The sequence below is a fragment of the Leucopleurus acutus genome (assembly GCF_964270905.1).
Source record: "Leucopleurus acutus genome assembly, chromosome: 5".
NCBI lineage: Eukaryota > Metazoa > Chordata > Mammalia > Artiodactyla > Delphinidae > Leucopleurus > Leucopleurus acutus.
The window spans coordinates 125,046,299-125,073,887 of NC_139147.1; the positions used below are offsets into that span (position 1 = coordinate 125,046,299).

The 27,589-nt window shown below is 41.3% G+C and overlaps 1 protein-coding gene across 2 annotated transcripts; it reads right to left on the reverse strand.

The window, feature by feature from the left end:
• Positions 1–9,052: 9,052 nt before the first annotated feature.
• Positions 9,053–26,497, reverse strand: FAIM (Fas apoptotic inhibitory molecule). 2 transcript variants are annotated; one of them, XM_082839492.1, is made up of 5 exons: positions 26,360–26,497; positions 20,242–20,374; positions 19,725–19,953; positions 12,825–12,874; positions 9,053–9,479 (listed from the first exon to the last, which is right to left on the reverse strand). In XM_082839492.1, exons 1-5 carry the CDS (start codon positions 26,398–26,400, stop codon positions 9,330–9,332), a joined length of 603 nt encoding a protein of 200 aa, XP_082695618.1. In that variant the 5' UTR covers positions 26,401–26,497; the 3' UTR covers positions 9,053–9,329. The 2 variants fall into 2 exon arrangements, with proteins under 2 accessions (XP_082695618.1, XP_082695619.1); XM_082839493.1 differs by lacking the exon at positions 26,360–26,497 and adding an exon at positions 25,990–26,144.
• Between the last annotated feature and the right edge of the window lie 1,092 nt (positions 26,498–27,589).

Consider the following 27,589-nt stretch of genomic DNA (forward strand, 5'->3'; position numbering starts at 1 on the left):
GGGCCTCTTCTTTATGGGCAGCACAGGACCTTGGCACTGGGACTCTTTAAGAAATGGTCAAGTCAATAGACAAACCAACCTCAGGGTAAGCTAAGGCTCATGGTCTCTTCCATGACTTCTCTCGTTGTTTCCCAACCCCATCAAGCAGTATGGGAGGCCTTTTGGACTTTGGTTGGGAGTCTGAGGCAAGAGGGTGTCTTCACTGAGTTTCCATGCCTTTGGGAGGTATCCTGAGGTCTGGAAGAACGTCCCTTCAGTTACTTGGTACCCAAGGCCAGACTAGCCACTTTGTAGCTCTCTTCCATCGGGCAGGTGCTCAGAGCACAGTTTCTTGGAAACTCGGCTGATGGTGGGGATTGAACTCTGAACTGACCATTCCCAGGGCTGCTCTAGACTTGGTGAGAGTTGCAGAAATAGGACTGTAGGAGGACAGGTTTGTTCAGGGATCTTTGTCTGATAGCAGTCCACCATTACCTGTACCAGGTTACATGTACCAGATCAGGGGTTTGAAGAGTGGTGAGCATTACCAGGCAGAAGTGGGCACCATTGTTTCCAAAGGGGTCTCCTCAGCCCGTAGGTTCCTTGGTAAATATATGCTAAATCGGTGAATGTGAATGTCTTTAAGAGTAAGAAAGGGAAACGAACCTCCCCAGACAGTGCTGGACCTGAGGCCAGCATGGCTCTTACCCACCTCTGCCGTAGACCCCCCATAGATAGCATGATAGCCCTCAGTAGCTGCTGAGCACTCCTACCAGGTGCTCCCTACACACTTGCTGACTTGCATGTCCCTGATCCTCAGGGGCTCCGCCTGAGCCAGACAGTTGGAGGTGGAAGGCAGAGGATAGCCAACCAACAGAGCAGATTAGGGGTCTGGGCTGTAGGAATAATTCCTTGTGTGGGGGCTGGTTACCCAATGCCTTGGCTCCCTGTCTTTTGGTTATTTCCCAAAACAAGATTTTGGAAGCTCTATACATTTCCATACTTGAGGACAGCATCTGTGTCTACCCTGGACTGGGAAGACAAAGGATGACTTTGTTAAACAAGTAATTCCTGAGTATTCTTCTCGTGTCTATATTTCAAGACCCTGGGCTGCAGAAGCTAGTATTTGCAATCCAGCTCTGCCTCTCTGACCTTGGAGTAAGGTATTTACTTTCTTTCTCAGGATCTGAGCTTCCTATTTGTAAAGTGGGATTGGTAATAACTGCTCTACTCACTTCTGTGGGAGAAGCTAGTTTAAGACTGTGATTGGAACGTGTGCTGAGTCCCAACTCAGAGGCAATCTCATTTCTTTCCCTGCTTCCCCCTCCTGAAGGGAGGAATCTCAGGGAAGGGAAACCCCTTCCAGAGCTCTATGCTTGTCTCCTGTCTTCCAGTGCATTTTCAGTTCTGCCTTGTGCAGCCCATATCCCTGACTGTCAGCACCAGATCTTAGCCAGGCAGCCTGTAATGCAGGATTCACTTGTCTGCAGAAGGTGAAAGATTGGTCCATGAAGTGGAAAGCAGAGAGGTACCATGCCATGTGACCCTTACTATAGGGGACAAGCAGCTCTTAGGAGGGAGGAAGCAGGGGCTGTGGTTTCCTGGAGAAGTGGGCCTCTGAGCTGAGTCTTCAAGGACAGATAGGAGCTAGGTGAACAGGTAATGGGAAGAGCATATTAGGCAGGAAGGTACAGCATATATAAAGCATGATTCATGGGCATTAACAGGATCAGCAAATGCTTATTTCTACTGCCTCTTGCCCTTCCTCCACATCAGAATGCTGCATCTCTTCCCAGGTAGGATTTAAACACCAGTCATGACATCCTGGAGCCTCTTCCTCTTTCAGTAGCAGTAGCAGTTTTGTCCCCTTTTCCAATGATGGAAAAACTGTCTGTCTGACAACACTTTCTGGGTTATTCCTACATGAAAATAATATAACTAATAGATTTTTGGAGCTCTTAATACCTTTCTACTTTTAGCAAAGCCCAGTTTTAACACTTAGAGGTCTGGCCTTTTAGATCTTCTCCACCTTCTTCTCTTCTACCTTTTTTTATTGTGGAAAAAGGCACATACAGAAAAGTGCATAAAACAATAACATAAATAATATTAGCATATTATAGAGCAAACATCCAGGTAACCACCACACAGGTCAAGAAAGAACATTGACAACACCTCAGAACCCCACAAATTCCCCTTCCTGGTGAAGACTCCCTCTCTGCCAAGGTAATCACCACCTCTTCTTTTATGGCAATCATCAGGATTCTTCCCCTCAACATCATGTTTTTAAGATTCAGCCATTTAGTTGCATGTATCTCCAGTTCATTATTTATCATCACTGTACAGTATTCCATGTTATGGATACCCCATAATTTACACATCCTTTCTACCGTTGGGACACATACAGGTTGATTCTAGTTTGAGGCTATTACAAATGATGCTGCTGTGATAATTATAATTTATCTCCTGTTTCACATATGTACATATTTCTTTGGGTGTATATACTTAAGATTAAAATTGATGGGTCATAGAATTATATAATCTTTTTTTTAACCAAGTAATGCTAAAATGAGTAGTTGTACCAATTTATTTTTTCCTGGTACTTAATTCTTGTTGCTCCACACTCTCGCCAACACCCGGTTAACCAACATTTAAAAAATTTTAGCTGTTCTGGTGTTTATAGTGAGCTAATTTGCATTTCCCTGATTGATTAGTAATGACATTGAATTGCTTTTTCATGTTTGTTTTTGGCCATTTGGATTTTCTGCTTTGTGAAATGCCTTCTTAAGTCCTTTATCCATTTATTAATTTGGTTACCTGCCATTTTGGTTTTTTGTTTTAAGGAAGGATTTTTTAATTTTGCTTTTTCGTTTTTGTTATGTGAAATTCTGTATATATTTTGTCTACAAGCCTTATCTTCTAATAACACAAGATCTTAATTTTAATGTCAAACTTATTATTATTTTCCTTTGTGGTTAATATCCCTTATGTGGTATTTAAGAAATCTTTCTCTATTCCAAGGTCATGAAGATATTCTCCTGGAATACCTTAATGAAAGCTTCATTTTTTTCCTAATCCATTTAGATCTGTAGTCTACCTGGAATTGCTTTTTATATATAGTATGAAGTGTTTTTTCCTAGTATCTTTTATTTGGAAAGATAATCATTCTTTCTCCACTGTTCTATATCCCCCTTGGTCATAAACCATCTGTCCATATATGCATGAGTCTGCTTCTGGACTCCAGAAGATATCCAGTAGATTTCATCTTCCTATTTTATTTTACTTAATTATTAAACTCATGCATAGTACATATTGTGTGCTAGGCATGCATCTAAACTATATATATTTAACCCTTTTAACAATGTTGTATGATAGGTACAGTTGTTCTTTCCCACTTTGCAAATGAGAAAATGGAGGCACTTTGTCCACAAAGTAGGAGCCAGTATTCAAACTCAGGGAGTCTGTCTTAAGTGTCCATGCTCTTTATTCACAGTTACCAATGATGCCTCAGTATACATTTCAGAATCTGCTTGTCGAGATGCCCAAAATATGGAAATTTTAAAGGGAATTGCACTAACTTGTAGATTAGGTTGAGTCAAATTGACATCTTCAGAATATTGACTCTTAAAATCCATGACAGTGGAGTATCTTTTATTTAGATCCTCTTCAGTTTATATCCACTGTGATTTATAGTTTTCTATGGAGAGCCTTGTCTATATTTTGTTAGATTCCTGGGTAAGTGATTTTTTTAACATATTTATTGGAGTATAATTGCTTTACAATGGTGTGTTTCTGCTGTATAACAAAGTGAATTAGCTATACGTAAACATATATCCCCATGTCTCCTCCCTCCTTTTTTTTTTTTTTTTTTTTGCGGTACGCGGGCCTCACCATTGTGGCCTCTCCCGTTGCGGAGCACAGGCTCCGGACGCGCAGGCCCAGCGGCCATGGATCATGGGCCCAGCCACTCCGCGGCATGTGGGATCCTCCCAGACCGGGGCACGAACCCGCGTCCCCTGCATCGGCAGGCGGACTCTCAACCACTGTGCCACCAGGGAAGCCCTACTGTGTTTTTATTCAAAAATAAGGAAATCTCTCCAGTTCATTCTTCTAAATGGCTGAATTGTAGTTAATGGTGTATAATAATTTATTCAATCATTTCTCTGTAGATAAGCATTCACAATTTCCAGTTTTTTCCCCCCACTATGCACAATGCTGCAGTAAACATCCTTGTAAAAATATCCTTATGCTGATACTGAAGGCTTTGTTTTTATGGGATAGACTCCCAAAGAGAAGGGTGTGTGAGAGGTGTGTGTGTGTGTGAGTTGTGTTTTTAAAAACTTTATAAGTACGCTTTAAAATCTTTACTGAAATGTAAGCATTCATACAGAACATAACATACAGACAGAAAGGTAAAAATCATATTGGTATATAGCTTCATTAATTTTCACAAAGTGAATACATCTTTGTAAACGGCATTCACATCAAAAATTACCTTTATCCCAGAAATTTCTCTCGTGCTCCTAGTTACTAACTACCCCCTAAAGTGAGCATTATGTGGACTTCTAAGACTATATATTAGTTTCTGCCTGTTTTTGAGCTTTATATAAATGGAACTTTCAATTTAATAAATTGCTTTCCTAAGAACTTACTTATTTTCATCACCAAAGTGTGAAGGGGTACCCTTTCTTCCATATCTCAGTCAGTAATATGTCATTGCTCTTTTAAATATTTTTTGCTGTTTTCATTGTTAAAATAATACCCCAGCTATAAATTAATTTGAGCATTTAAAAGATATATTTGTTGGCTATTTGGATTTCCTTTTCTGTAAATAGGCTATTAACATCCTTTATCCATTTTACAATTAGCCTGACTTTTCTTATCAATTTTTAAAAGCTCTTTATATATATGTTGGACCTTGTCATCTACATTATAAGTATCTTCCCCATATCTATTGTTTGTTTATCGACTTTGCTTATGGTATCTTTTACCATACAACTTTTAAACTTCTAGATAATCAAATAGGTTGTTGTTTGATAGCTTCAGGATTTTCTTACCTAATGAAGATCTCCCTTGCCTAAATGCTGTAGCCCTTCAGGGTTTAACCGGCCCTTCTTTTTTTCTCTCTCTACAACCTTCCTAGTTGATGTTATTCATTTCCATTGCATGAAATCTCCTGTATATGTTAATGATGCTCACAGGTATATCTCCATCCCAGACCTCTCCTCTGAGCTGCAGTAATACAAATCTCACTGCCCGCCATCTGTGAGGGGCGTGTTAGGTCCTGGGGGATACAGCAGTATGCTGTCCCTGCCCTCAGAGCTTGTTAGAGGATATATTGTGTGAAATGGAAGGGATGACTGGGATACTTGCTGATCTACTGCACATTTTGTACTGCTTCGAGGGAAAGCCTACAGTCAAAGGACTACATATCTATTAGAGAATGAAGACAACAGAAAAATAAGTAAAAGAAATGAAAAGGTAATTCTTGGAAAAGGAAGCCTGAATGGCCAATAAACATGTAAGACACTCAACTAGTAATCAGAGAAAATTCAAAAGATACACCATTTTATTTATTTATTTATTTAGGCCGCATCCCACAGCTTTCAGGATCTTAGTTCCCTGACCGGGGATTGAACCCGCACCCTTGGCAGTGAAAGCGTGGAGTCCTAACCACTGGACCACCAGAGAATTCCCATGACATACCATTTTTAAAAAAACGATTGGATTGGCAAAACTCTGAAATCCTGACAGTATCAAGCTTTGAAGATTCGAGGTAAAGAATTCTGCTGGTCAGGGCTTCCCTGGTGGCGCAGTGGTTGAGGTCTGCCTGCCGATGCAGGGGACGTGGGTTCGTGCCCTGGTCCGGGAAGATCCCACATGCCGCGGAGCGGCTGGGCTCGTGAGCCATGGCCGCTGAGCCTGCACGTCCGGCAACAGGAGAGGCCACAGCAGTGAGAGGCCCGCGTACCGCAAAAAAAAAAAAAAGCTGCTGGTCAAAGTTTATAATGGTACAACCACCTTTGAGAGCAATTTGGCAAATCTTTAATATGATTTACACTACTCTTTCATTCAGCAATTCTACTTCTTAGCATACCTAAAGCAGTGCTTCTCAATCCTTGATGTACATACAAATCACCATGGGATCTTATTAAAACCCAGATTCTGATTCGGTAGGCTGGAAAGATCTGAGATTCTTAATTTCTAACAAACTCCTAGGTGATGTTATTGCTGCTGGTCCAGGGACACACTTTAAACAGCAAAGCCCTGGAGAAACTGGAGCATATTCTCAAGGGACACACAGAGACACAAAGATGTTCATTAGAGCTTTGATGGTATAATGATCATCTGAAAACTACTGAGGCGAGTGGATGGCTAAATTCATATGGTTGAATGCAAGAGTTAAAAGGAACTGGAGTTACGTGTACCAACCTAGATCAATCTCAAAATCAATACTGAATGGAAAAAAAGCAAGTTGCAGGAAGGATTCATAGAATATAACATTTAAAATGTTAAGTAATACTGTATTTTTTTAGGGATATATACCTACACAGTTAATATAGACTTGCATGGGAATGGTAAACGTCAAGTTCACGATAGTGATTACTTTGGCAAGGGAGGGGTATGGGAATAGCAAGAGTATATGGCTCGGGCTTCCCTGGTGGCGCAGTGGTTGAGAGTCTGCCTGCCGATGCAGGGGACACTGCGCTCCGCAACGGGAGAGGCCCGCGTACCGCACAAAAAAAAAAAAAAAAAAAGAGTATATGGCTCTTCAGTTGTATTTTAATGCTTTACTTACTAAACTGGATGATAGGTAAACCCAGTTAAATAATACAAGTGTTTGTTTTATTATTTTCTATTTTTTCTACATTTAAAATATCTCATTAAGCAAAACAACAAAACAAATAGCCTTATTTTTTAGGTTGGAGAAACAGAGGCTCAAGAACTTAACCTTTGGTGCCGAACTTCAAACCCAGGCTGTACACCTTCCTCGTGACCCTGCTGGGTTTTTTGTTTGTTTGTTTGTTTGGCTGCACCGCAAGGCTTGTGGGATCTTAATTCCCCAACCAGGGATTGAACCCGGGCCCTCGGCAGTGAAAGCGCTGAGTCTTAACCACTGGACTGCCAGGGAATTTCCCCAAGCTGCTTTAAATTAACAAAACAAAAAACATGGGTTCACCAAGTCAAAGGCAAACTACATTCTCAAGGTTTGGTCTCCAAAAGACTGAATCAAACTGTATCCCCATGTGTTTGCTGAGGAACATAATAACACACTGCAAAGTACAGTTCTAACTGCTAATAGCTAGAGTTCAAAACAAAGTGCCTAAAAATAATTGCTTTGCTTTTGGACATGGCACAAAACATTTTTTGTACCAGATAAAATATGGCCATTAAAAGTCGCCCTTTAGGGGCTTCCCTGGTGGTGCAGCGGTTAAGAATCCGCCTGCCACTGCAGGAGACATGGGTTCGAGCCCTGGTCCGGGAAGATCCCACATGCCGCGGAGCAACTAAGCCCGTGCGCCACAACTACTGAGCCTGTGCTCTAGAGCCCGCGAGCCACAACTGAGCCCGTATGCCTCAACTGCTGAAGACCGCACGCCTAGAGCCCGTGCTCCACAATGAGAAGCCACTGCAATGAGAAGCCCGCGCACCGCAACGAAGAGTAGCCCCTGTTTGCTGCAACTAGAGAAAGCCCGCTCACAGCAACGAAGACCCAACACAGCCATTAAATAAATAAATAAATAAATAAATAACGTCCTTTATTCAAGGGAAGTGAAAATGACCACACCCAAACACTTTAAAGCAAACCCCAAAATGAGTTTAAGCCTCGCAAGAATCCCTCTTAGTTCATTCATGTCCTAATCTTCCAGTGGCAGTGAAGGAAGGCCGGGGGGGTGGCATGGGGAGAGCAGGGGGATGATTTCTATACATGTGGTATGCTAACCTTCCAGTCGTAAGACTTCAAATAAAACAAATGACAGAGTAGGTAACTCACAGGCTAATTTTAATATGCTCTGCCACCACGCATGTTGCCTGTGGGGGCCCCGCCTGTCTGAGCCACGTTCCCTCGCTGCTGTCCTGCCCCGCAGTTCCTCGTGCCTGATGTTAGAGCGTGGTTGTGCCTCTGTTCTGCCCCAAATCTCTTAGAAATACGTGAGCGGCAGGGAGAAGGTAGTACAGCACATGGGTTTTAGCGTCAGAAAAACCTGGGTCTAAATCCTGCCTGTTCCAGTACAGAACAGCTCACTAAGCTTGAGACAATGTCTCCAGGCCAGTGCTGTCCAATCAGACTTGGTATGACGATGGAAATGTTCTGTATCTGCACTGTCCAATGTGGTGACTGCTAGCCTCATGTGACTGCTGAGGACCTGAAATGTGGCTAGTGTGATAGAGGAATTTTTAATTGTTTCATTTTAGTTAATTTAACTTAAATAGCTACATGACTAATGGCTACCCTAGTGGACAGAGCAAGTCTAGAAAATGGAGAATTCTCCCTCTTATGGAGGATCCCCATGTGATAATGGACATGAAATACCCCGATAAAAGGCTCTACTATTAAACCAGGTCCTGCCCTGAAAGACCTTCAGAAACGAGTACTGACACAATCTGGACCACTTCCCGTACTGAGGCGGCGTCTCTGTGAATCTGCCTGGGTGGGTCTGCTTCAGTCACAAAGCGCTAACACTGGTGCTAGCTACCTCCACACAGGTGTGCAACTCTGACTTTCTAAACACTGCCTGACAATGCAACTGATGCTGTCTGGTGTAAAGAAGTTTGCTTCTTCCTTTTTTTTTTTGTCCTGATCATGCTGATTAAACAATTGGATTTTCAGAAACTTTTTTTTTTCAGAAGCCTATTTTTAATTAAATTCTTACGTGACACTCTTTGACATCTCCTTAACATTGTTTCCAGATAGAAAATGTTTCTCATTTCAGTTAAACTAATAATATCATTGTATACCAATTGCTTTAAACTAGACAATCTATCTGCACAGGTTAAAAATATACAAAGACATCCATTTTAAGAAATACAAATCAAGCAGCACCAATTTTATTTTATAGCATTTATTATAGTAAAAGTTGCTCTTGTAAAACACTAGTGATTTTTGGTCCATATCTTATTTTCCATTTGATGTTAAAACATCTTACATTATTTACAAAATAAATTGCAATATTTATGATACATAATTTTTTTTCCTGACCTTTGGAACATTATTACAGTTTCAAGTAACTAAAAAATAAAAACATGGCGACTAGATGTACTGAAAAGTATATACTGAACATATTTAATCACCACAGTAATTTAAAAGTCCTGATCTTTACTTCTTAAGATTAAAATTCATTAACATGAAGTCATTCAGGAATCTCTGGGATTTCTCTATTATCCACAATGAGAGTATGAATAATCCCTTCTTTCCGCTTCCCACTACTGACAGCCTTTATGTAACAGTCATGGTTCCCAATACTGAAGTGAGTTTCAGTCCCGTCATCTACAAACTCACCCTGGGCAAACAAAAGAAGGAGGAATTAGTGTTCCAGAAACATTTGTCTTTGTCTAGAGCATTAACATCACCCAAAAAGGGAGGTATAATGAAGTACATATTAGTTCAATGTTAAACTTGGCAAGATTAAAGTTATAAGCTTGTATTTAGATGCTGTTACGTCTCTGTTATGAAGGTTTCTTATTTGTACCCCCTACAATCTTTAAGAATCTTAAGTTTCAGAGAAAAAAAAAAAGTGTACCTAATGGCTATGTGTCTATAACATACACTATGTAGACAATGTAGACCATTTTCAAAAGTAAAAATAATAAACCTGATAGCAAACATTTATTAGTGATTTATTCTATACAAAGAATGGTTTACATGCATTATTTTATTGCATCCTCACAACCTGATTGGAGTACGATTACTATCCACATTTGATATGTGAGGAAACTGAGGCACAGAGTAGTTAAATTACTTGCTGAAGGCCCCAGTCAGTAAGGGATGGAGTGTTCTTAACCACTGTGAACATCTGATTCCCCAGTGTATAAGGTGGCTTACAATAAATACATAAAAAATAACATAAAACCAAACACTACTGAGTCTAGACTTGCTCTGGCCAGTAGCCACTGGCCACATGTGGCAACTGAGCATGTAATGAGGTGGGTCTAAAATGAGATACTCTGTTAAGCGTAAAACATACACTGGATTTGGAAGACTTAGTATGAAAGAATGTAAAATGACTAGTAGAAACTTTTTATATTTATTACATGTTAAATGATAATATTTTTGATATACTGATTTAAATCAAATTTTTATTAAGATGAACTTCACTGTAAAACTTCTGAAATCTGGCTACTAGAAAAGTTATATATGAAGCTCATATCTGTGGCTCATATTTCTATTGAACAGCACTGATCTAGAGTAAAAAGATGGGGGCCAAGTGGTACAGAGAAAGAATGAAGAACAGGAGGCTTAGAGGATAAAAGTGGATTATGCAAGCAAGCACCATCAGACTCACAACTTGGCTATGAGCTTCCTGGCAGCCAAAGCAGACAGAGCAAGGCCCCGTAGCTAACATTATCTAACCAAAGAAAGCTCAGGAGGCATCAGAGGGGGAAGCTTTTTCTTAGCTCTGGGAAGAATCTGGCCAACACGGAGGTGTACTGACCACAAGGACTGGGGGTGCTGGCCCTGGAGTCTAGTGTGTTCTTTTTACCCCTTTTCACATTGAGCTTTGAAAAAATCCCTCAGGTCATACTTCTGTAAAAATCAATCTAGAGGGCAGAGGAAGGGTTGAGTAATACAATCCTTGTTGGTAGCTTCTTGGTAATTTGACAGATACATGGTCTTGGTCACGGTGCTTTGAGATGAAAAGGAAATGGAGAAAATAAGCTGTAACTCACAGGCAGCAAGAGCAGGTGTGCATAGTGCTGGGGAAGACTGCCCAGCAAACTAGGTCGTAGTTACAATGAGGAGGCAACTGGGTGAGACAGAGCTATTGTCCAAACACTTGTAGTTTCTTGTCAATTACTGAGGAACAAAGACATTGTGGATGGACATTATTTTCAACTCCCTACTTATTTACAACCACATTCTTAAATCTCTCTTTACATCTGCACTGGAGAATTCCTGGAGGGTGGAAGGAATGTGATCCCAAACTGCAGACTCCATCTAGGGAATTCCAGGGTAGGAAAGAGAATAGGAAGGACTAGTAGATGTGGCATCGGGCACACAGTAGGCATGGAAACTTAAGCTGGTCCAAAAGGAGACATAAAATACTGAAGAGCTCTCCAAGCCTCTGCATAAAAGTCTCGATGGGTAGGTTTAACCCAGAGGGTGGATCAAACTCTGGAGGATCAATTTTGAGTGAGCCCTGGTTACATTTCCCTTCAAGAATTAAAACTAGGATTAATAAAGAGAAAAGCATTAATCTTTGTAACCTTTGATTTCTGGCTTGGGCACTTCCTTAGAAGCAGATTGGCTATAAGACCCAGCTAGTCTGCTGAATACATTCATCCCAGACCTTCCCTCCAAGCACATCTCCTCACCTTCCCAGACCTACAATAGAGAAGGGAGATAACAGCAGCAACCACAACTTGCAACTAGCTAAACTGTGCCAGGGGAAGAGAGCTTCTCACGATCTCTAGCCCTGGTGTTCACGTCTGAAGCCATGAAAGGGGACACCAGGGCTGGTATACCACCTGCTTGCCAGCTGACCCCAGAACACATGGGAATTTCCACCCAAAGATTTCAGCTCCTGCTTCCACACTCCCAGCTGTCCAGGACCGCTTCCCCTGCTTCACTTCCTCCCCTGCTGTACATACCATTATTTCCTTCCCACTTGAGATGCACTCCTATATTCATCCCACCACAGCCCTAACAGTGCAAGCAGCAAAAGCCCAACACACTGGGGTTTGGATGGGGATTTCATTGTGCTTGGCTTCAATGGGTGGGGTAGCCTCTTAGCACTGCTACTCTACAAATTCCACTTGTCTTCTGGGGTTCGTGACAGTGCCCTTTCCTACCTGCCTTTGTGTCACCTGACATTGTGTGCATCATTTCTTTTTCACAATCTTTGCTTTTAGAAAAGTACTATCTGCTTTTTGAATGTATGGTGTAAAGCCTTCCTATTCAGAGTGTGACCTGTGTACCAGCAGCTCTGGCAACACCTGAGGACATGTTAGAATATGCACCTTAACAAGATCCCAACTGATTCTATGCATGCAAGTTTGAGAAGCAGTGGTATAAAGCACCCCTTTAACCTGGATAAACACAGGAGGACTCAACCTTTGGGGAGGACGTTTTTTTCTTTCTTTTTTTTTTTTTACAAACCCTTGTGTAGAGGACTGACTTTCAATAAGTTTGCAGCAAGGGAGCTGCTCTGCTAGGTACGAAACCCAGACCCAAAAGGAGATCGTCTACGAATGGTTTAGCACCAGGGTCCTCATGAAACGGGCGTGATGGGCGAGGGGGCGGCCACCTTTCTAGCCGCGCGCCCGTGTCCCAGGACGAAGGATTCTCCGCACCGGACCCCGGTCCCGACGTGCAGCAGGTTGCGCTGTGCTGCACCGCGCCGGGGAGGATTTTGTAAATGTGGGAACTCTTTTCAGGGTAGAGGCTGGTCCAGGAGAGGAAAGGTAGAGTATGAGCTTGGTGCCACACATAAGTTGTTACCAAACTCTCACTGCCCCAGGCACTGCCCAGGAAAGTTCTTCAGATTTTGGAGTCAGTATTACTTCATCTCTTTTTTGTTTTTAACCAAGAGGACCTTCATTACTTATAAAATCTCCAGTTAGGAAACACAGCAACATTTCAACGGTCACTCACGCACATGGTGAGGGTAATCAAAAGGTCAACTTACTGCTGTCTCCATTTTTTTACCATTGCACCATACATCCATAGTGTCTTTTTCTGTAAAAGTAACAGATGAAAAAAAAATTATAATCTGTGATTTAAAGTTAACACTTCATTATTTTAAGAAGAGTCTGTTACACTGGATTTTGAAAACTCCATTAATTCCATTCATGGCTTTGAAATTCTTCCAAATTTGAAGAAACTGTGTTTATCTTTTGTTCGCAGACGAAATAAAAATGAAAGCAATCTTCTAAGAAAAAATCATGATCCCAATACAAATTAATGAAGACTTGTTAAAGAAAATCTTTAAAGGAGGATGCAGACAAATGAATGCGAAGAGGGACCTTTCCACACAGAATGTCTTTTTTTTCATATCATCTGAAATGTTTTAATAAAATTTTAAGGTCTTGTTGTGAATCAAAGAAGGGTTTACACACTCCCAGGATTACAGTGTGTTTCCATTTAGGATACCAATATATTTTAGCAAATTAAAGAGTGTTTTTGGCCTTTTAAAAACATACGTACTTTAAGTAATGCAATATTTGACCTTATCCCTTTTTTATTTTTATTTTTTGGATTATAGCAAGTATTGCTTTTCTTTTTTTTATTGGAGTATAGTTGATTTACAATGTTGTGTTAGTTTCAGGTGTACAGCACAGTGATTCATTTACACACACACACACACACACACACACACACACACTTTTTCAGATTCTTTTCCCTTACAGGTTATTACAGAATATCGAGTAGAGTTCCCTGTGCTATACAGTAGGACCTTGTCATTTATCTATTTCATATATAGTAGTGTGTATTTGCTAATCCCAGACTCCTAATTTATCCCTCCTAGAATGTCCTCTAACATCAGTGACTAGATGATTCCTCCTGCCTCTCACTAACCCGACTGGATGATGGCACAAAGAGACCGCCAGAAAAGGCTACCCTGCTGTTCATACAGGATAGATAGCAATTTAGCCTTAAATTTCATACTGGATAGCACAGTAATCTCTATTCATTTTGTTATGGTTTCACTTTGAGGAAAATTACTGGATCATAAGAAAAAAACACAGGCATAGTACTTGATAGACTGTTCAGATTACAGTGCTGACATGATAGAGCAAAATGCTGCCACGATACACTTGGGCATTAGCTAAGCGGCCGCAGCTCACTCCAGGGAGGTGTGTACATGTGTGCGCGTGTCACAAATGCATATGCATTTTGGGGAAGGATCCCTAGAGCCACTTGTGAATGTCAGCGTCCCAGGGAGTGGCAGGTGGGAGGACTGCACTCATTAAGCAGCCAGAAGACGAGCTTTGGGTGTTATAACGAAGACTAGAGAGAAGCGGGACCTGTGTGTGCATACGGAGCCCAGGGGTCAAAACCTGCCAGGGCCCCAATGTTCACTGCAGCACTATTTACAATTGCCAGGTCATGGAAGCAACCTAAATGCCCATCAACAGATCAATGGATAAAGAAGATGTGGTGCATATATACAATGAAATATTACTCAGCCATAAAAAGGAACGAAATTGGGTCATCTGAAGAGACGTGGATGAACCTAGAGACTGTCATACAGAGTGAAGTAAGTCAGAAAGAGAAAAACAAGTATCGTATTTTAACGCATATATGTGGAATCTAGAAAAATGGTACAGATGAACCGGTTTGCAAGGCAGAAATAGAGACACAGACGTAGAGAACAAACTTATGGCCACCAAGGGGAGAAAGGAGGGGTGGTGGTGGGATGAATTGGGAGATTGGGATTGACACATATACACTAATATGTATAAAATAGATAACTAACAAGAACCTGCTGTATAAAAAATAAATTAAAAAATTCAATTCAAAAAAAAATTACATGCTTTCTTCTGGTAATTGTTTGCATTTAAATTTCAAATCATTAAAAAGTACTATTCACGGGCTTCCCTGGTGGCGCAGTGGTTGAGAATCTGACTCCTAATGCAGGGGACATGGGTTCGAGCCCTGGTCTGGGAGGATCCCACATGCTGCAGAGCAACTAGGCCCGTGAGCCACAGCTACTGAGCCTGCACGTCTGGAGCCTGTGCTCTGCAACAAGAGAGGCCGCGATAGTGAGAGGCCCGCACACCGCCATGAAGAGTGGCCCCCGCTTGCCACAACTAGAGAACGCTCTCGCACAGAAACGAAGACCCAACACAGCAAAAACAATAAATTAATAAACTCCTACCCCCAACATCTTCTTAAAAAGAAAAAAAAAAGTACTATTCATATTAAAAAAAAAAAAAAACAAACCTGCCTGGGTGTCAAGGCTGGATGCCTTGACACTGACAAGCCGTCTACTCCAGGAACACGGTCTCTTCTCCCTGCACCTCGAGATGTGAGCCTCACTTAGAGAGTGGAGAAAGGACTTTGAACTGGGCTAGAGGGAAAGAGAAGAGCAGAGGGGCCCAGGAGGTATGGGAGGGGAAGCCCAATGGCAGCCTGAGTGGGGAGCATCTACGGCCACAGTTGTGGGGAAACCCAGCTCAGCCACCTGGATCAGAGCACAGGGTGCTCAAATGAACCCTGACGGTGGTGGCAATCGGAATTTTATTTAGTGGGCCAACTGAATGTGTACATGTACTCAGATTTTCTATAACAGCTGTTATTAACATGCCTCTGAAGAACATTGCTAATCCAGAAGCCATAAAAGAAAAGGGGTAAGTAAATCTGACTACATGAAAGTAAAAAAGATTTCTGCATGATTAAAAAAACACATGCATACGTATAAGCAAAGTCATATAATAAATGACAGACTGGGAAAAATACTTGAAGCTCACAATACAAAGAGCTAATTTTAGTAACAGAAGGACTCCTAGCAATCAAGGAGAAAAAGACCAACAACCCAAGAGAAAACAGGTCAAAGGACACGTACAGGCATTATCAGAAAAGAAACACAAAAGGACCGTAAACACATGAAAAGAGGCTCAACCTCACCCAATTCTGAAAGAGGCAAATAAAAAACATGCTGAAATACCATTTTTCACCTAAAAGTAAAGTAGCTGGTGAGCCACTACATTTCTAAACACAACACTGTAAAATTCTGGAACATAAAGATGAGCCCCCAAAAGCTTCCAGAAAGAAACAACTAATGGGATTCAGACTGCATAGAACTTCTCCTTCAAAACAATGGAGAACAGAAGACATGGAACAAGGCTTTCAAAATTTCTCAGGGGAAAAAAACTCCACATTTTAAAGCTAGAACTCTATACTCCACAAAAGTATCAACTTCGTATAAGGTTCATATAATATTTAGCTCCTAGACACCCTTTATTAGGAAATCACTTAAGGATATTTTCCAGTAAACAAAGGTAAAACTGGCAGCTGTGGGATTCAATAACTGATGGAACTAAAGCCAGGGTTCCATGAAAGCAAGCCCAGGACAGCCACTGGGCAGCAGGCCTGGGAAGCAACTATCTAGTTTCGAACAGGAAGTCAACAGACGCCCAAGAATACTGTCATTAAGAATGAGAAGTTTTCAAAGCAATAGATAATACGAGGAAAAAATGCAAACAGACATTAGGAACATGAGCAAAGAAGATATATTTCCATTTCCAACAAGAAAAGAGAAAAGCCACCAGAAGAGCCCAGAAAAACAAATGACTAAAAAAAAAAAAAAAAAAAAAAATCAAGGTCCAATTGTGAAGTAAACAAAAAATGAGGTATAATTTTGAGAAACTGGTAGATTATAGAACAGAAAACTCACTTGACCTTGACACTAAAAACAACTTCCTTTGAGTGGCACAGGGGGTGTGACAATAATACAGAGAAAGAATGTAACCTTGGCCCACTCCAAAAATATTTACAAAATCACAATAATATAAACGTTATTTATTGGTTTTTAATTTTAGAATCAACCTATAGAAAAAACACAGGAGAACACAGTTATGGCTACAGAACAGAATACAAATATTAACTACTCTGATGATGTCAAAGAAAAGGTAGAGAAGACAGAAGTTGAAGGTGGTAAAGGTGGGAGAGGAGTGGCGGGGGAACTATATGTTCACAGCCTCATCTTACTCAACAGGGGATGAAGTAAATTTGAAAGCTGATGATGAAGATGGTGGTAGTGGTAGCAGAGGCATGAGTTTTTTACTGTCTCCAAATTTCCCCTGCTAAAACAGACAGGGCAACAGAACAGAACCAAAGACCCGATAGACAGTATCTACACCACAAACTCTACAGTACCAATAGGTGGGGGAACCACGGGCAACTCCAAGACCGTAGCTGTAGTATCGGCAACCATGCAGAAGGAAGCAGAGGGAAGCAGCAGAGCCTCTGGTGGACCTAAGAATCCCCAGACAGCAGTCCCGGTTCTAACTGGAGCGTTCGGAGTGGGGATGTGTGAAGAGCAGCTGAACTTATAAGGGGTTTTACATCCTGACAGTGGATGGGGTGTGGGAGCAGCGGGAAGGGTCTGAAAGGGCTACAGCAGTCTGGGCCCCAGGAACCCTCAAACCAACCCGCCGAAGCTCCCTTCCAGTACAAACCCCACACTGAGAAGGTGGGAAGACAATCCAAACTGAGCACCCAGGGAAACGAGAGTAAAAGAGAAAATCTAGAAAAAACGGGGTAAGGAAACAGTAGCCGTCTCAGAAAGTGTGCCCCAATGATTTTTAACATCATCCAAAAATGACAGAAAAGGGAACTCAAGAACCTGAAGTTTAAAAAGCTACACAAAACCACACTCCCTTCTATAAATTCAGAACAACTAAGATCATATAAGAATTATCAAAGAGAGGTACTAAGCTCTAGATCCACACAAAATTGTAAGAAAAAAGAACAGACTACCATCATTATAGATAATAGAAGTATCAGAAAGACATGCTTACATGAAAGGTAAAGCTGCAAAATACTATTTCAAAACGAGCTGAAAGAAATTAAGAAAATCATACAAGATATGAAAGAATGACTAAACAATGATTAGAGAAACTCTGAGAAATGAAGTATAGAACTCAGTAAAAATTAGAAATGAAAATAATTTCATAAATGAGGACTCAACTAAAAGGAACACAAAACAAACACAATAAATAATTCCTTAATAGAAACAGAAAATGAAGAGGAGGAAAATTTTTTAAATCAAAAAGAAATAAAGATGACAGTACAAGTCACAGGCTGGAAGAAAATAACTGCAAAACATATCCGATAAAGAATGTGTATCTAAATATCTTTGTTACATTTTTAGAATTATTGACTGACAGGAAGTATTTAAATGGCAACCTAGACATCATCTTTTAAATATAACTGAAGCCAAAATGGTTGAAAAAATTAATCTGCTTTTTTCTCATGATACGTAAATCTCATAATGCACTAAAGATTATGGTTCCAATTTTTTTAACTCCTTATCTAAAATATACCACGAACTCTTAAAACTCAACAGTAGGAAAACAAACCACCCAATTGAAAAATGGGCAAAAGCTCTATAGAAACAGCTCCCCAAAGAAGATACACAGATGGCAAATAAGCATATGAAAAGATGCTCAACACCACATATTATTAGGGACTTGCAAATTAAAAGTGAGATATCATTACTCACTTATTAGAATGACCAAAATCCAAAACACTGGCAACACTGCTGGCAAAGATGTGTAGTAACAGGAACTCTCACTCATTGCTGGGAGGAACACAAAATGGTACAGCCATTTTGGAAGACAATTTGGTGGTTTCCTATCCTCTTCAAGAAAAATTGACACAATTTCTTTAATAAATAAACCATACAGGAGTTTTTTGGTTTCCTTTTTTTCCAACTATGTGCATTTATTACCTGATAAACATTTTTCATTCTTAAAAAAAATTTTTAAGGTATTTTCTAGCATTCAACTAGACTATATACTATGTTTTTTAATAAATTTACTTATTTTTGGCCGTGTTGGGTCTTCGTTGCTGCATGCAGGCTTTCTCTAGCTGCGGAGAGCAGGGGCTACTCTTTGTTGCGGGCTTCTCGTTGTAGTGGCTTCTCTTGTTGAGGAGCACGGGCTCTAAGTGCAAGGGCTTCAGTAGTTGTGGCACGTGGGCTCAGTAGTTATGGCTCGCGGGCTCTAGAGCACAGGCTCAGTAGTTGTGGCGCACGGGCTTAGTTGCTCCGTGGCATGTGGGATCTTCCCAGACCAGGGCTCAAACCCGTGTCCCCTGCCTTGGCAGGCGGACTCTTAACCACTGCGCCACCAGGGAAGCCCTAGACTATATACTCTTAAAAGACACAGACAAAGTCTCTTCATTTATGGAGCCTCAAGGCCTGGTACACAAACTGCCCTTTAAGAGGTTCTCAATATTACCTAATAAATGAATCAATGAATTAATGAGATGATCTACATAGTCTTAACTTAGTGATATGAGAAGCAGGAAATACTAAGAGTAACCAGAAGAGTGAAAAGGTAGTAAATATTTGTCTTGCAAGTTTTGTAGGCCCAATAGAAACTGAGAACACAGGTGGCAATCTGTAATAGCAGAACTTAGCTCAAAGAGCAATGGCTTACTTTTTATTTTTAAATCTACTTTATCTGGACTGATGATTCTGATCTGCTGCAGTCCTAAACCTATTGCTATCTAGAGAAAAATTCCCTTTTTACTGATGAATCTTTAATTTCCAACTGCCTTTAGACATGGTTTTAAAGAGAAATATCAAATAATAACAAATGTCTACATCAATATTTCTTTTTTTAAACCCAAGTTTATAATCCTCGAATCCATCACTATAAAATCTGGCTCTCATATTTTCCATATAAATCAGTCGATTCAATGAATACTTCATTTCCACAGGACACGTGAGAAATGTAACTGCACTTAACATTCTCTCCTATTCAAAGCTGCCATAAAAGGTCTGGACAGTTAGAGGAACTAATTAAATGGCCACCATAAAAAGCCAACAAATTCTGCAGAAACGGCTCTCACTTACCCAGCACAACTCTAAAGTCCTCACCATCCAAATGTAATAACCAAGTATTGGTGGTTTTTGATCTGTTCTCCATATACTTCTTGAGACTTTTCCCATTAATTTCCAGAGTATATTCATAAGCAAAACCACTGACAGCATCTATATTTATGGTTGCTTTCATCTTTGAAGCTCCAACACAGAATGTTTCTTTGCCCACTAATTTGAACATCCATTCTTTTCTTATCTCTTCCTAAGTAATAAAATATAAAAGTTGAAAACACATAAATGGAAGAAAATTTAATATTTTCACGAAACAAAGGTTTTAGAAAATAAAGTCATTTTAAGTTTAAACATTAGATGTTATAGTCTATGAATTGCACAACTATTATTAGTTTACTTTGTATGGCAAAATGATACAGGCCAATACATAAAGATAACCACTGTAAGAGAAAAGCCTTGCATTCACATATGAAGAATCTACATTAGCAAAATCAAGCTTCCCTGTACACCATATTTACGAAGTAACAGTTTTTCCTACCTTCCCATCTACATATACCACTCGTTTGCCTGATGTGGTCCCATGTTCGAATTCAATCTTATGGACTCCATCACTTAAAGCAACATCCCAAACAGCTACGAGATCTGTCATTTTTTCCAGGCTGTAAGGAGGGCTAAGGGAATAAAATTAAGCAATTATAATAGGCCAGAACAGTAACAGAATAACCAATTAATCCTTCCAAGGTGAAACTATCAGATTTCAAAAAGCCCTGAAATTATAAAATATTAAAGTGATATTAGCTAAGAAAGCCTACTTACAGTACATGTAACTATCTTCTCCCTCTTATGCATTCTTCTTTTAAGATGAAATTACTATATATGGGTATATAGTCAGATAATTCCAAAGTCACCTTAATATAATAGGATTAAGAATCAGTCAGTTTATCCACGAAAGTATTCTAAGCTAGGCCACAGAATAATGCTTGGAAAGGTCAGTAAAAAGTTTCTACTTCTCCCTCCCGTCACTTAAAAAGCACAGTATTTAATTTTGGTTTTACTTTTTCAGATCCAGTCACTCTAAAGCAAGAATTCTCAAAACATTTTATACTTAAACCAATAACTAGGGATTAATTTTAACAAAAAAGGTTCTAATTTATAATACTAAGACTGAGGAAAAAAGAAGTCATGGAAGAAATGTTCTATAATAGATATAAAAATGTTATGGAAGATAGTAATCTTGTCATTATTATAGGAAATCTTATTAAAAATATAAAGGATTCTGTTTTGTCAAGTTTCTGGCACAATTTAATATAAAATATATATTATATGTGTGTCCTATGTGAATAACCTGTTATGTATAATGAATATGTAACATGTAAGTACTATTTTGATACTGATATAGATCTTTAGCTTTGAGAGAAGTAACATTTATTACAGCAATAATGATCATAGCTAACAGTTATTTAGTACTTACTGTGTGTCAACCACTGTGCTAAGAGCTTTATATATATTAACTCAAAGAATCCTCACCATGAGGTGGGTACTATCATTATCTCTATTTATAGATGAGGAAACTGAGGCTCAGAGAGGCCAAGGGCTTGTTTAAGGTCACAATGACAGTAAGTGGCAGATGGGATGTAAACTTAGGACTCTGGCTCCAGAGTCTGTCTCTTAACTACATCCTACTCTTCATTCACTCTAATCTCCTCTGTAGGGTCTAAATCAAAGACAGTAAATGGATTTTATATCATTTTGAAGTGACTGCCAAGAATTTTGTGCTGAGATGGATTTGGAGACCTTACCTCCAGGTCCTATGGGAAAGGATGCCACATTAGTGCTGGCTACCTCCATGCCAGGTGTTTACCACCCTTGCTCGAAATCACAGAAAAGCAAAACTATGTGTTCTGCAATATTACAAAATGTGTCCTTTAAAAAGTAGCCTGGATAAATACCTCTCCTGAATGATTAAAACTTTCTTGAAATTTTCATAAGCTAGTTTTATTGCAATGCAAGACATTTACCTTTCGTCATCTTCAAAGATAGGACTGTCATCTCCAGATGCCATGGTTGGCAAAACAGTCTTTAATCCAATTAGCAGCCAGGAAAGAGAAAAGGAGAATTGCAGCAAAGAAAGACTGAGAGCAACAAAGATGACATCTGCAAAGAGTTTTTCTAACCCTGCAATCCATTTCTTAAATTGCACGCAGTTTCTGATGAAACAGCCTTTACATACAATAGAATTGCAATATCTAATTTTCAGGGAAAGAAGTTAAATCACACAAATTAGCAATCATATTTTTACCTGTTATGGATTTATAATTTCTTAAAACCAGAGAATAAACTCTAGTTTATGCCACTGAACTAGGGAAGCCAGGGAAGCCCCCTGAACTGTATATTTTAAAATGGCAAATTTTATGTCATATATATTTTATCACAACTTAAAAAATTAATACTGTAATATATAAAAAGCCCATTGAATTATACCCTTTAAATGGGTGAAATGTATGGTATATGTGTTAAGCTTGCAAGAAGCATCCAGGGATATGCCAGTTTGCTTTCTAAGAGCAAACGTAATTTGCGCACTTACTCAAGCCCACTTAATTTACTAATGCCAATAATGAATCCATAAAAGTTATGTAGTTTGCTCAGGTCACTAGAAGAGCCCAAGCCAAAACTGAAGTCCAGAACTCCTGTGTAATTAACTAAACAGTATCTGGGCTTTAATGCTAAAATCAGAAGCACACATAATACTCACACACATAGGAAACCCCCCACATTTGAATGTTTGGGATTAACAGTTGTACCCCTGCCAAACCTACTGAAAAATAATTTCAACTATTTTTTGCTCCCAAGATCTACTCCAGTCTAGCCTTTTCTGTATAGATGTCCAAGGGTGCTCACTCCTTGTAAAAAATGGGAGATTGACAATCGTTTTGGTCTGGAAACAGCCAGAAACCACAAATTGTTTTTTAAAAGATATTAAGGGCTTCCCTAGTGGCGCAGTGGTTAAGAATCCGCCTGTCAATGCAGGGGACACGGGTTCGAGCCCTGGTCCGGGAAGATCCCACATGCCGCGGAGCAACTAAGCCCGTACGGCACAACTACTGAGCCTGCGCTCTAGAGCCCGTGAGCCACAACTACTGAGCCCAAGTGCTGCAACTACTGAAGCCCGTGCGCCTAGAGCCCGTGCTCCGCAACAAGAGAAACCACCACAATGAGAAGCCTGCGCACCGCAATGAAGAGTAGCCCCCACTCCCCGCAACTAGAGAAAGCCCGCGCGCAACAACGAAGACCCAACGTAGCCATAAATAAATTAATTAATTAAAAAAATTTTTAAATATTAAAGACCTTAGCATCCATAAAAGCGATCCAACAGGCAAAGAAAAGCTAAGCATTTTGGAATGAAAGCTAAAGATTCAAAACACACTGTACCTAAAATAAATCCCTCTTTTTTTTAGCACCTTATATATTTGTGGATTTTTCTAGTCTTAAAAATATTTCTTAGGGGAACTTCCCTGGTGGTCCAGTGGTTAAGGCTTTGCCTTCCAATGCTGGGGTGCGGGATCCATCCTTGATCGGGGAGCTAAGATCCCGCATGCCTCATGGCCAAAAAACCAAAACATGAAACAGAAGCAATACTGTAACAAATTCAATAAAGACTTCAAAAATGGTCCACATCAAAAAAAATCTTTAAAAAAAATTCTTAGGATATCTCCTATGAAAGCGGAGGGTATCCTGCAACTATCAAAGCAAAGAGAATACATAGCAATAGAGTAAGCCAACAGCATAATATAAACTTAAATAAGCATCCTTTGTAACTCAGAGTAGATTTTGGGATATCATTCAAAATTTGCTCTACAACTTTTAGAGACGCTAGAAAGTTCAGTAATTCAGCAAACTTGAAAGAACTGCCCAATTTTCCATTATAAGGAACTTCAAATATTATCACACTAACATAAGGCATGGTACCATATTAATTATAATTATATTTCATATAAAGTATAAAAGACAACACAGCAAATTAGAAAGGTTAGAAATCAAGATCACAGAAAAAACCTTTTTCCCTCAACTATCAACATTCACTTATACATTCAACATTTATTTATAGAGTATCAGTTTAAGGTGTTGACGAAGTTTTGGAAATAGTGGTGATGGTTACACATCATGAATGTACTTTATGCCACTGAACTGTACATTTTAAAATGGCAAATTTTATGTCATATATATTTTACCACAACTTAAAAAATTAATACTGTAATACACAAAAAGCCCATTGAATTATACCCTTTAAATGGCGGAATTGTATGCTATATTAATTATATCTCAACAAAACTGTTTAAAAAAAAAAAACCCAGGGCTTCCCAGGTTGGTGCAGTGGTTGAGAATCTGACTGCTTATGCAGAGGACAGGGGTTCGAGACCTGGTCTGGGAAGATCCCACATGCCGCGGTGCAACTAGGCCCGTGAGCCACAACTACTGAGCCTGCGCGTCTGGAGCCTGTGCTTCGCAACAAGAGAGGCCGCGATAGTGAAGAGGCCCGCGCACCGCGATGAAGAGTGGCCACCGCTTGCCGCAACTAGAGAAAGCCCTCGCACAGAAATGAAGACCCAACACAGCCAAAAATAAATATAGAAATAAATAAAAGATTACTATATATAAAAAAAAAAACCCAGGTGCCCTGCCAGTAGTGTTTCTTGGAATATGATTACACCTATAACCAAGAGATGATCACAGTTGTCCATGTCCCCGATTTCTACCTTACTCATATGAATAATGAGAAATATCTGTCTCACACAGATCTCTAAGCTACAAATTGGACTTAATAAACACATGTCATATTCTAAATTTATCCACCATACATACATTTAATTATCACGACCATGTGACCAAACTGGAAAATGATTATTACAAAGAAAAATCCCCTGTGTTTCAACACAAAGTTTTAAGGATGTAAATAAAAAGGATGGAGAAACAAATTCCATTTATTTTCACTGATAAGGACAATGTCACTCACTCACTTTAAACTTTACATGTCTTCAAAGGAAGCTTTCTGAGTATCTGGTGACATACCCATCAGCATAATCCTTTAAAATCCCTCCCCTAGCAACCCAGCATCCACGTATCAGAGAGTATGACTTAAATATAAAACAGTTTCCACTGTTCATCTAACTAACCCCAGCTTGAATTTTGCTTTAACTTAGGTTTAGTCGTATTGGAGACTGTAATGGTTTATCCAAGCTAAACCTAAGTCAGTTTTAAAAATTACTAAGGTACTCACAGTTCCTTTTCAGCAAAGCTCTAGGTAAGGCCAGCTACAAGGCAGGTCAAACTTAAAGAGGTGTTGACACCGTCCGGCGGATCCCTTGTGAAGCACTGGGATCTCCAGCAAAGTCTGTCAGAAAGCTCCCTAAGCCAGGTGTTCCCAAATGCGAGGCACAAAAACGGAAATAACTTTTCCGAGGTGCATTTTTGCAACGTATACCACAAGCCTTACGAGGGATTCTCTCTACACAAATAATCGTGCTCAAAAAACCAGACGGAACAGTGCTCAACGAATTGCTTTTTGTAATAGCTAAGAACTGAAAACCACCTGTATGCTCACCATCAGAGAGATAATCCATTATGTAAATCACAGTCCTGTCACTCAGCGAGCGTCAAGCCTCGGCCAGGCGCGGTCAACCTGGCCCCAACACAGACTAGCGCGGCCAATGAAAAGGATGGAGAAAAACATCGAAAGCCGCGCGCAGACGCGTGGGATGTATTAGTAAGACAAAGAAGCCGAGCTGCGGCACTTTACGATCCACGTTCAGCAAAACTGCAGCTCGCTCATGCTTGCAGGGAAGAGGGGACTGGAAGGAAATACACCTTAATGTTAACCCGAGTGTCTCCCGGGAGAGGGGGTTCGGCTCCTGCGCTTCCTTGCTTGTGCTTTTCTGCTCCACTTTTCCGACGGCGACAAGTATGAATTTATACTCGGGGAGAGGCCGGAGCCGCGGGTCGCGGGGTCTGGCCGGGTAGGGGGGCCCCGCCGCCCACCCCGGTCCCTGCCCCGCCCGCGGCCCCGCCGCCGGGAGACACCAGGAGCCCCCTCCCCGCCCCCCGTGCGGGCCCGGGCCTCACCGCAGGGTCGCCAGGCCACGGAGACACCGCCCACCGCTCGGCGCGCGCCGCCGCCGCCGCCGCCGCCGCCCGGAGATGGCGGCCGCCAGCGCCGCGGCGGGGTCGCCTGGGGCTGCGGGCAGGGGCTTCCGGGGCGGCCGGGCCTCCCCACCTGAAGTGTGGGGCTCACCTGGGCGCTGTGGGCCGCGGCGGGGCTCTGGGCCCAGAGACCGGTGGGTTCCGCCGACTCGGCCACTTAGGCCGCGTGGCCTCGTCCCGTCGCCGAGAACCAGACGCAGCCTCCGCGGAAGCAAGAGCTCGGCAGGCGCGAGTCCCGAGCGCGCCGACTCTGTCGCGCTTCAGGTCCCCAGGGGTGCCCCGCGCAGGCCGCCTTCCTCCTCCCCGCGCGGCGACCCAACCCCGCCCGCGGCGACCCAACCCCCCCGCTGCTCCCGCCGCCGGCTTTGCGTTCTCACCCCCTCCCTAGGCTCCTCGGTAAGAACCAGCGGATAGCCGGCGTTGGTCGGACGCCGGGGAAAACCAGGTGGGCCAAACCCTACCTGCTCTGTAGCCGCGGGGCAGGTAAATCCGATCGTGGCATTCGCTCCTTGAAACCCTGTAAGGCTGCTGGCTATTCCTTTAAACATCAAAACTCCTTAGGGTTGGCGCAAGGCCCTGTGTTTGATGTTGCCCCTGCCTCCTCTGGCTTCATTTAGATCCTCAAATGTTGCAAGGTTCTTCTCACCCAGGGCCTCTGCACGTGCTCTTCCCTCTGCCTGGACGCTCCTCCCTGCCTCTTCCCTTAGTTAACCTCCATTTTGCTGTTGAGATTGTTCTTCAAATATCATTTCTTAAGGAAAACTACGCTGGCCCCTAAGGCTTGCAACACCTGGAATTCTCCTTCTCAGCTCCATTCAGGGTGTGCAAGTATTCTTTGTAATCTTTGCTGAATGTGCAGTGTAATTGTACACCGAGGTCCGAGAAGGCGGGGACGGTGGCTGATGGGTTCTCACTCTAGCATCTCCCACGTCTGCACAGTGCAGGCTTGTATTAGGCTCTGATAAACATTTGTTAAATGAATGAATGAAGAGCAGGCCTGAGTAATGTTTTAGGTGCCCTCGATTTTTTTCACATTAAGGAAGAGACAGCATCACTGCAGGGAGGGAGGACTGTGGGTGAGTGGGCCATCTGAGAAGAGCAGTGAGTGGTCCCTGTGGAGAGTGGGCCCCAGCAACAAAATAGAGACATGTGAAGGGATTCTCCGGGGGTCCTGGGGCTCTGAAGATTTGGAGGTACAGGGACATCTAGGCCCCATTGTGTAATTTCTTCCTGCAGCTTGATGTTAACGTTAAAAAGGATCGTTTCACCTCTGGGATTGGTAGTGAGGGTGCTCAGCAAGTATGTGAGAGAAGGAGAGTTGAGAAACAATAAAGAACAATCTATTGATTAGGTCAACCTGTCTGCAAAGTAGTAGGCTGGATCTCAGAGAGCACTGATTTCTTGTTTGCCACCCTGTATTGAAAGCTCCCTGAAGACAAAGACTTTTCATATTTGTGTTTTTTTCTGCACTAGTGTCCTGAAAAGAGAGTTTTCAATAAATTATTGTTAAAAGAATGAATTAGGGGGCAAAGGTAAAAGGCCTCAGAGTGGTGATTTCCAGAGATGAGACAAGGCTAGCTGAAGATACCTCCCTAATTCCTTTCTCCCAATCCTTAGTTCTTCTGAGAAACAGCTGTGAGTTGTTGGGCTAGGACCAGGAAACCCTGGTTGGGCAGCAGCTCAAAAGTATT

Coding starts and splice junctions, on each gene's coding strand:
- FAIM (XM_082839492.1), bottom strand. CDS start 26,400: ATGCCACGATCGGATTTACCTGCCCCGCGGCTACAGAGCAG. Junction 20,375..26,359: donor GCCCCGCGGCTACAGAGCAG/GTAGGGTTTGGC, acceptor TTATTCCCTTAG/CCCTCCTTACAGCCTGGAAA. Junction 19,954..20,241: donor TGGTATATGTAGATGGGAAG/GTAGGAAAAACT, acceptor TTTATTACTTAG/GAAGAGATAAGAAAAGAATG.